The sequence below is a fragment of the Symphalangus syndactylus genome, chromosome 9 (assembly GCF_028878055.3).
Source record: "Symphalangus syndactylus isolate Jambi chromosome 9, NHGRI_mSymSyn1-v2.1_pri, whole genome shotgun sequence".
Taxonomy (NCBI): domain Eukaryota; kingdom Metazoa; phylum Chordata; class Mammalia; order Primates; family Hylobatidae; genus Symphalangus; species Symphalangus syndactylus.
Window position 1 is genome coordinate 32,007,651 of NC_072431.2, and position 11,089 is coordinate 32,018,739.

The following is an 11,089-nucleotide window of genomic DNA, read 5'->3' on the forward strand; positions in this document are numbered from 1 at the left end:
AGATTGCTTGGTCAAATGGTATTTCTGGCTGTAGGTCTTTGAGAAATCTCCACATTGTCTTCCACAATGGTTGAACTAATTTGCGTTCCCACCAAGAGTGTAAAAACATTCCTATTTCTCCACAGCCTCACCAGCATCTGTTGTTTCTTGACTTTTTAATAGGAGAGTAGGCTGGGCGTGGTGGCTCAAGCCTGTAATCCCAGCACTTTGGGAGGCTGAGGCGGGTAGATCACAAGGTCAGGAGTTTGAGACCAGCCTGACCAACAGGGTGAAACCTCATCTCTACTAAAAATACAAAAACTAGCCAGGTGTGGTGGTGGCGCAAGCCTGTAATCCCAGCTACTCAGGAAGCTGAGGCAGGAGAATCACTTGAACCCAGGAGGCAAAGGATGCAGTAAGCCGAGACAGTGGCAATGCACTCCAGTCTGAGCGACAGAGCGAGACTCCGTCTAAAAAGGAAAAAAAAAAATTGGAGAGTAAATATTTTTATCATGCCATTTTTTAGGTGTTGGGTTAAGGTTCATAAAATAAACTTTAATGGTTCAAGTAGTATGAATATATTGCAAATTATCTGTACTTTAAAGTTAGAAACTCTTAGCTGTATAACCAAGATGATTTTTAAATAGCATTTGTTTGTACTGGGAATATCAGTAAAAATGAGTATATAAAAGATAATTTCATTTAAAATGCATATATATAGATGAATGTGTGGGAACAGTTATATACAAATCCATATGAAGATAAAAGTAACAAACTTCACAATGTAATAGAGAACATAAAAGATCCTTTACAAATAGAAAAAATATCATTTTTCTGAATAAAAACATACGAAAACAAGTTGATATTTGTTAACATATTCATTAAATGCAATTTCAACTTTCTGGTTTTTAGACATTTTTGTTTTGTCAGTTTAATAGAAGGGTATTGAGCATGAGGAAAATGTGACAGAACTTTTAACATACTGAAAAGTAAATGCACAAGAATTATTTTTAAAAATCTTGAAAAAGATTTTTGATGAAAAGTAATTTATCCTAAGAGATTATAAAATTTACTATAAAACTACATTCTGAGATTGTCATAGAATGAAACAAATAGATCAGTGGAACTAAATAAACCATGTGGAAACATTATAGTGAAAGGGAAATTTCATATATTTCAAAAATGGTGATTCATTTTAGAAGAAAAGATGTCTTATTTATATATAAATGAAAAGGTTTGTGCCTCTGTGAGGAAAATTCTCCACATGTCCTTCTGGAAGCCACTAAATAATGATCACTTCATGGATAAGAATGTTGAGAGGCAAGTAAATCTGTACTATGGAAACTGATTTCTTCCACATTCGAGGTGCTAATAAGATGAAATGAGCTCTTAGCACAAAGTTTGTCACATAGTAGACACTTTTAGAAAATAAATGTAAGTACCATTTACTCACAGCAAACAAACCTAAATCAAACTAATCCATTAAACAATATAAATAACATAATATATTTAGAAGGGAAATATAAAAGGTTTCAATGCCTTTCTTATTTAAAACATTGCCTATAACACAATGAATACAAGGAGATTTCAAAAGATTTGTGTAAAGTAAAATTAAAATATGAAAATAAAAAATATAAACTTTGTTCCTGAAATAAGTTCCATCGAGCTCAAAACACTTTTGTAAGCAATGATACTAGCCATTTAGTCCATTGCTGCATAACTGAGGGTCCTGGGAATTTAATGATGTCAGTGAGTTCTTTTTTACATTACTAACTAAAGAAAAGGGGTGCCTTTTAAAGATTTTTTTAAGATTAAGAAACAAAAAGAGGTCCAAGGAGCCAAATCAAGGCTATGTAGATGCCTAACAATTTTCCATCAATACTTTTACAAAATTGCCCTTGTTTGATGACAGGAATGAACAGGATCATTGTCATGGTGAAGAAGAAATTTCCGGTGGAGCTTTCCTAGGCATTTATCTCCTAAAGCTTTGGCTACATATCTCAAAACATGCTCATAATAAGCAAATGTTTTTGCTCTTTGGCCCTCTAGAAAGCCAACAAGCAAAATTCCTTGAGCATCCCAAAAAATTATTGCCATAATTTTTGCACTTTACTGGTCCACTTTTGCTTTGACTGGACCACTTCCACCTCTTGGCAGCCATTGTTTTGATTGTGCATTGCCTTCAGAATTGTACTGGTAAAGCCATGCTTTATCTCTTGTTACAGTTCTTCAAGGAAATGCTTCAGGAGCTTGATCCCACTTCCTTAAAATTTTTATTGAAAGCTCTGATCTTGTCTGCAACTGATCTAGGTGCAATGGTTTTGGCACGCATTGAATGGAAAGTTTGCTCAGCTTTAATTTTCGTCAAAATTGTGTAAGCTGAGCCGATTGAGGTGTCTATGGTGTTGGCTATTGTTTCTGCTGTTAATCATCAGTCCATTTCAATTAGGGCACAGATAAGGTTAACTTTTTCCAAACAAATTGCTGTGGATGGTCTGCCACTGCAGGCTTTACCTTCAACATTGTCTCATCCCTTCTTAAAATGAGTTATCCACTTGCAAACTGCTGATTTATTTGGAGCATTGACCTCGTAAAGTTTCATAGAGAATTGATGATTTCACCATTCTACTACCCAACCTTCACCATAAATGTGAAGCTTTCTTTTGCTTCATTTTAGCAGAATCTGTTGCTCTAATAGGGGTTCTTTTCAGATTGCTGTCCTATTTTTCTTAGTGCCTTGAAGTAGATCCTGTCTACATATGTTATAACAATTTAAGTGTAAGTTCATTTTGGTGCAAAAAAAAATTGAAGTCCAAAAATAGTTTTTATAATACATATTTTTCGTGAACTTTTTGTAGATCCCCAGTATTTACTGAACAAATTGATGTGAAAATTCACAGAGATTTTTAATGATTTTTCAGTCACATGTTTTTGAATCCAGTTCAATTTAGTGGCCAAATGGCAAATTGTTTATTGTCTCAGTTTTTTCTCTTCAATCTTCAGTCACAAATTTGGTATGTCTAAACTTTAAACCAAAGATTCAGGGATAAGAAAGTTCTTAATTAATGATAACTTTGATCATGGTCTATGAACTTAAAGAGGTGTTTTCTTAGAGTGAGTGTATTTCCTACAACACTGCATCTGTGCTGCCACAGCCGTAGCCACTTCCTGTCTGTGATGTTGATTTCCCGCCTTGGTTCTCCAGCAGGTGGAGGTCTCAAGCAGGTCCCCGGGGCTTTTGTACACCTCCCTCTGACGGTTCTCTTACTGTGCTCTCTCTCATTGCACAGAAATACATTGCTGAGTCCCCCAGTTGTGAAGCGGAGATGACAAGGTTGGCGGATTTTCTTGCCTTCTGGAAATTCAATGAGTAGCGACCTTCTGTTGCATTTTGCTTGTCATAAGACGCCTGAGAAATTAGAAAAATCATCTCCCCACTGCTGGGCTGCTTGTACCAGAATAGACCATAACTTTGATCACTGGTGTCATATGTGCAGTCCAGAGTCACAGCCTCCTTTTCCTGCACGAATATTGCTGGTTGGGTTTGAGTTATCTTCTGTGCAATGCCAGGTCCTGAAGGAAAAAAAGATAGAATTTGAAGGTTTAAGGATAAAGTGGGTTGGGACAAAGAAATTCAATTTTTGTACCCCATTACCCCTCCTTCCCAAAGTTTCCATAAAGATACTTCCAAAGTCCTTAGTTCATACAGAAAGTCCATTCCCACTGGGCCATCCGTACCTAGCCACAGTGAAGCTGTGACCACCTTCAGCAGGCTAGAAAGAGACATGTTTGGTTCTTTTTCTAGATAAAAAAAAAAAAAAAAATCTTCTTCTTTATTTTCAGGACTGTGTACTGTGAGGTGAACCTGGCATGGTGAGAGAAGAATTACTGGGCCATGTGCTGCTGCTACTGCTGCCCTAGAACAGGAAACAGAGGTTTCCTGGTGCAGCAAACTAGTGTGTGTCATCTCACACTTCTCTATGTACTAGCTGAGAACCTCACCCAATGCAAACTTTCTTTTGGATCAACCAACTCTTCATTTGTTAACAAATCTGAAAATAAACATGGTCACATTGAGAGGAAAAATGATCATTTGACCAACTACTGTACGTTATCATTGCACCTGTGATGGAACTGGGAGATTGACACATATTTTATACCTGTAATGAATTATAGAGACAATGTAAGATACAATAATCCTCTAGCCTCACATCTATGTATGTTGTTGTTTCTCCTAAAGTACAAATACATCATGTTACAATAAGAAGGTCTGGACAAATCTCTGCAGATCTTTTGACTTATCTGTTGATATAACAATATTCCTCCTCAATTCCAATGCCTATCCAGTTGCCAATCTTGGGGCCAAACAGCAGAAAAACAAATCTCTCTTTGATGAAGAGTTTAGAATTAACCCCTCAGATATCAAGTTGTGTTTTAAAGGTCCCATTCTCTTTTCTATTCAGTTTCAACAGCCAGCTCTGTTCATACAGATCATATTAGATATCAGAGTTTGGTTATTAGGTTATCAAACCTTTGAATTTATATTTTTTCCGTGACTTCAATTCAGACATCAAATAAGCCCCAGCAAGCCACTCCTTTCTGTATGCCCCGCTCTGAAGAGAATGAATTCTGGACGATCCCATATACAGGACAACAGATTACAGGATCACTGATTGTGACAAACTTTTCTTTCTGTGTGAATATTAAAGGCCATGCTCTAGTGACACTACTCAACAACATTGCAAACAACAAAGGTCATTGCCTTGCCTACCATAATTTGTTTCTTAATATAGTAGCCGTAGCTTATCGTCCTTGTCTTAAAATAGCTTATCTTAGCCTTGTCAAAATTGGTTGAAGCATCTTCAGATCTTTCACAGGAATCACCATTAAATCTTATGATACCACATACAGTACAAATTATCTATTTTGTAAAAGCATCCATTATTTGTTCTACCAGTTGGTGGACTAATTATGAAATATTATACATTTATCTTCATAGTGTTCAACTCCAATACACTTCTCAATCAATAAGTCTTTTAACGGTGCTTTTGTCATTTAAGAAGTGTCCACACTCAAACAGATATTTTGGACAGTCTCATATCAGCTTCTGAATTAATTGTTTTAATGTCTTATACTCAAAGTTGAAAAGCAAAAACACAAAACTTATTATGTAATAACTACCCAAGACTCAATTATAAAATTCAATCTCTTAGAAGTAAAATTAATGCAAGTAGCTGAAATTGTGACTCTCTTTTTTGCATGTCAAATTATGATAAATATAAACAGTGATAGTCAATGCTTTAATATAGTTCACAACTTCCAAATATAATGGAGCTGATGAGGTTTCTTAACCTTCTTTACCTCTTCTTAACCTTGTCATATATTTCATGTATCTTTATAAAAATGGACACCAAATACATAAATTATTTGATGTCTTGACGCTATTCAAATAAATTTCCTAATGAAGACAAAGTTCTATGTATGAAAGGCACTTTAGAAGCTAGAAAAAAAATACGTGAGCAGGGGATCATGCTAAACTTGGCTTTCTGACTAAAGTCCTTATGCAAGCACCTCTTACGAAACTTAAAGACGCATCCATGGAAAATGTCAATAACTCCATCTTAGATGAATTATTGATTTGTTTGATCAGTGAGGATAAGATATATCAAGGCCAGAAAGGCTGTTTGGTGGAACTAAATGATTGCCAGTGAACACTTGTTAATACCCTCCAGGGACCACCCATTACGGTAGGGGCATGTTGACTGCAATATTAAACATTTGTGGGGAGACTTTTCTAGAATAGTAGGGAATGCAGACAGTTCATATCTTTTTTGGAACCTCCAAAATTCCATGAAAACTATAAAAATGGAATATGAACTGGAATTCTGTCCTAAGGGAACAGTTGAGTATGTTTTAGACAGTTCTACTCCCTGAGAGGTTGTGAGTATGCACTAGTAAGAGTTGTTTTATTTTCTACATGGTTTGAAGCACTCAGCTGTCATAAAGATACAGCACTCACAATAGCTAAATCAATTGATTTCCATTTGTTATCTGTGCCAATCAAATTATCTGTATGTTGAGGAACATATTTTTCTAGGATAGTTATGTAAGGTTTTGCTCTCACTCAGAAACTCCGCTTTTCTTATCACCTCCTGGTCCTCTGAAAATGTTGAAACAACGTATGACTATTAAGAATAAAATTAATTACCCTATCAGACATCTGTGTACTCCTGTGGCCTAAAGCATTATTACCTTTAGCTCTAACGGCCCTGCATTCTTCCCCATCCCAAAGTCATGTGTCATCTCACTATGAACTGGTCACTAGTAGGCCCATATTACTCAGAATGTTCTGAGCCACACATATTCCATTCTGACACACTTAACTATCAATAGATAAATAAACCCATTATATTCAGTCCTTTAACAAACAGGTACAGGTTTTCCTTCCTGGCCTTTCATTTAATCAGCTTTTACTTTACCTAAACCTGGGTGACTTGGTATTCAAAAAAATTTTCAAAGAAATATTGCCTTTGAACTTGTGGAAATGTGTTCTTGACAACATAAGAAGAGAAGCCAATGTGACCATAGCAACAGGGATTGGAGTGATGGCACCACAAGCCAAGAAATGCTGGCAGAGCTAAAAGAGGCAAGGAACAGATTCTTCTCTGCAGCCTCTGAAGGAGGTCTTAATGATGCCTTGATTTCAGCCCAGTGAAACTGATTGAAAAAAATATGTATCTATTGTTTTAAGACAGCAAGTTTGTACAGAGGCAACAAAAAAATATATCAACCTTGGTGTATTTGTTCAATGTGTTTTATTTAGCTCCATTGATCTGTTTCATTCTATGCCAACCTCAGAAGGTAATTTTATAGTAAATTTTATTACCTGCTAGTGTCTCTCCTCATCAGTACTCTTTTCCATTTAAAGTTTAATGCTCAAATGTGTCTGGATCTAAGCTGTGTACTGACTTTGCACACTCTAGCTGGAGAATTTTTTTTCTTACATTGGAGAAATTGACAACCAAGTAAGATACAGCAATTAAGCCAATAGTAATTACACTCTTTCTTCTAAACAAGCAATAAATAAATAGACTATAAGCCATGATTCCCACTCATTCCATTTCATTCTTGGAGGAAATGGACTGATCAAGAGTCAGCTTGCTTCTCTGGAGAGGAGCTAGTGGTATAGACAGGGAAATAACAAGAGCCAGTTGAGTTGTTGGGCTACAATACTGACTTTCCTTGTTCAGTTGTTTTTAACCCCAATTTAATCTAATGACTTTTTCTATAAGACCTAGCTAATAACTAACAGCCATAACTCAGCCAGAAGGGATCACTCTCACCCTACCAATCGCCAGTTATATCCATCCTTAGGAATAATATGAGGGATCTTGAAATTAGCCTACTCTTGACCACAGGTGGGAGATTTAGGGAATTAATTATTTATGCAACTTCTTTATTTCCATTATTTTTATTGACAACACGAAAAGATACGACTTTTGGAAAGGAAACTGCTCTCGTAATGTTTAAAGCAGTCAAAACACCAAAGTGAGGTGGGGTATTTGGAACAAGCTAGCATAAATTAACTATCCAAATGCCTCCTGCAATTTACTAATAAGAATTGAATAAGGTAGCTGAAAAATATTTATTAAAAACATTCCCACATACCTCAGAAAGAAAGATAAAGGTAGCAATAAAAATGAAATGTCTAGAAAAAAATTTAATTATCCTAAAACAATAAAGTTTTATGGAAAAGAAGGACATAGATAAATTGAAAGAAATATGCTCTCAAATATTCAACTTATTCAAATATACATTTTCAGGAGTTTAATTATTCACACATAAAATTATACATTTAATTCAACCACAAAGTCTAAATTAAAATTTTGAATATACAATAGTTTAATCCATTTTTTCTTTCTTTAACAAACATCTATTGATTATTAACAATGTGAAAAAGCTTATGCTAGGTTCTGCAGAAACAGCAGTGATTAAAAAACATGACTCTTCTTAATTATGTTAGAGAGTAAATATGAAGAGATACCAATAAGATTTTGAAGAAGAGTATACTGATGACTCTAATCTGAAGCTCACATTTTAAAGTCACTTCCTGTTTTAATTTCCCTCGCACACACAGAGTATATGTCCAAACTAGACTCTAAAGGAAAACTCATCACGTTTTCCCAACAAGAAACAGCAGGTAGAAGGGACTGTCGAATTTTACCACAGATACAGAGAGTAAGAAAATAGAAATAATTGTGACTCGTGAAAATTTCTCACGGAGCTATTAAAAAGCATGTGTTTGAGGAGAGTACTTGACGAACTGAGAAAAGCTCAATTCGAGATATAAGAATAGGTGAAAAAATCATGATCCTAATTATAATAGGACTCTATCAAGAAACAAATCTAAATATTAGGTTGGTGCAAAAGTAATTGTTATTTTTGCCATGACTTTTAATGGCAAAAACAGAACTTACTTTTGCACCAACCTAATATTAGCAAAAAACTATCTGGGTACAGAATCATCAATTTTGTATTTTTTGTATTTTACACATTATCTGGTTTTGGCACGTAATGTTTTACAATAAGAAAAAGACAACAAAAGCAATTTTTGAAAACTAAAAGTTAAAATTTATCCATCATAGGGACTGCAATATTGACACTAAGGGGTTATTTATAGGAGAGGAGTCTGAATAGCAAATGTAAAGTCACCTTTAAAGACTAGATTACAAAATCCAACATCACTAAATCCATGTAAGGATCTCTTGAGCAGAACCTCCTGATTGCTGAACACGTGGTAGGTGGCAGACCAGAGAAGGCATGGAAGCTCAGGGCCATCTTTCCCATACCTTGCCCTATGCGTCTCTTTAGCTGACTCTTTACTATGTACATGTGTGTCAAAACTTCATGTTGTTAACTTAAATGTGTACCATACATCTTTTTGAAAAACGGAATCCATTAAGCATCAACTGGCCAACAAAATGCTCTAATCCTTTCTGGGTCACTTTGAATCTAGCCTCCTTATTACATGGTTTTAATATCTATATGTTAGTTTCCACTTATGAACAAACAAAATGACAAGTGCTGTAATTAAAATTTATTCCAAAGGAAAGGGGATGCTGCTTCACCTCCCATCTCAGGTTTGGGTGATGGTTACAGATGCCTGGAAAGCAATGTGTATTCTCTGCACAAAAGTAGACAGCTGAGTCTCCAGGTTGAGTAGCTGCAATTTGCAGAGAGAGATGTTTCACTGTCTTATTCAATAAAACGGTGACTCTTTGGCCTTGCCTTTTGTCCATATTTGAACGAATGTCTATAATGAATTGAGGACCTTTTCCAGATTCTTGCTTGTACCAAGTGAAGTAGTCTGAGGCACTGTCTGAATAAGCACAGTTGATAACAGAGTTGTCTCCCTCCTGCACACTCAGGGTAGGAAGATGCAGCCCCACACTCTCTCCTCTGCTCACCCCTGTGCAGAAAGAAAAAGAGAAAGCTTTATCAAGTTATTATTCTCCAGAATTTTCTTTTTTCTATAGTAACTAGAGGAAGCCTAAATAAAGCAAGTCTTCCCCCTGGACGTCTCAAAATCATCAACTAATATACTGTGTTACCCAAAACTCTAAACTCACAGTCCAGCTGCAGCCACAAGTACATAAATAAAGCTCGAATGCATGCCATCATTGTTCTTCCCAAATAGGATCAGTCATAAACCTGCAATCTCCAGCCATAAGAGCTACTTCCATCATCGGGTTTTCCTTTCTTTCCTCTAACAATCATAGTGGTTTCTCGCATTGTCTACTCAGCCAATAGAAAAAGGCTCCGCTTTTGCCATAAACCTATTTAATCAGAACCCACCAAAATGAACCCTCCATGTGTTCTGCATCAGCAGAGAAGCACTGCCATCTTGTGGTCACATTAGTAGCTACTAAACTTGCTGTTTAATGTTTTTGTTTTTGTTTTTGAGATGGAGTCTCGCTCTGTCGCCCAGGCTGGAGTGCAGTGGCGAGATCTCGGCTCATTGCAAGCTCTGCCCCCCGGGTTCACGCCATACTCCTGCCTCAGCCTCCCCAGTAGCTGGGACTACGGGCGCCCGCCACTACGCCCGGCTAATTTTTTTGTATTTTTAGTAGAGACGGGGTTTCACCGTGTTAGCCAGGATGGTCTCGATCTCCTGACCTCGTGATCCGCTCGCCTGGGCCTCCCAAAGTGCCGGGATTACAGGCATGAGCCACCGCGCCCGGCCTGTTTGAATGTTTTTCTCTAACCGTATGAGGGACTCAGGTGCACAAAAGGAGCAATAGGTCAAACAAATAAAGTCTTCACTCTGAGATTAAGTTCACAGTAAGAATGTAGATATCAAGATTGATATTTATGCAAACTAATGAGTCATCGTTAAAAAGTTGGAAAGAGGTAGATGTTGCAGGTGTTTATACAATGATGCACCAAGTTTACATGTTTGAAATCAGGAAAGCACCATGATTCACTCTCCTGGACAAAGAAAAGTAGTACATTCCCTTGCAGTCAAATCTATCATCATGATTTGTTTGTTATGGAGAAAACTCTTTCTTAAAGGAATATGTAAGCCAAAGATAAGAGTAAGAGAGAGAGGACCACTCAATATTTCACGTGCATATTATCTCAGGTTCTTCTTCTCCCAGACTGGTCTTCCCCATGACTTTCTATTCCCAGAGCCTTGACAGTACCAACAGTCAAAATGTGGAATCTTTCTTTGGTAAAGACGGCTTTGATAAAAGATAAAGAATTAAAGTACAATGATAAGGAGGAGGGGGACAAGTTCGAATTAAATACTCCAACAACAGGAACAGTTTGACCCACAGATTGGGCTTGTTTGCAAGGAGAAATCTGGCATGTTTTAAGAAGTCTTTTCCTATTGCTATGTGGCTTGTATTCTGCAAAGTGCAGAAAAAACAAGGAGAAATTCTCAGAAAACCTCAGGCTGCAGGCTCCAAAAATGAAACTACATGTAAATTTCTTATTAAGGTGCTTTTAATTTCTGATATCAAAATGAATGATATCAATATGGCATGTTCTTAAATACAATGATTGACTCATATCTTCAGTGGAACTTGCCTCTAAAATATGAGACAAC

The 11,089-nt window shown here is 36.5% G+C and overlaps 1 gene segment (V, D, J or C); it reads right to left on the reverse strand.

Moving 5' to 3' along the window:
• Positions 1-3,196: 3,196 nt before the first annotated feature.
• Positions 3,197-3,766, reverse strand: LOC129490634 (T cell receptor alpha variable 14/delta variable 4-like). The segment is given in 2 exon segments: positions 3,197-3,552; positions 3,718-3,766. Coding segments are annotated over 2 exon segments (405 nt in total).
• Positions 3,767-11,089: the final 7,323 nt, after the last annotated feature.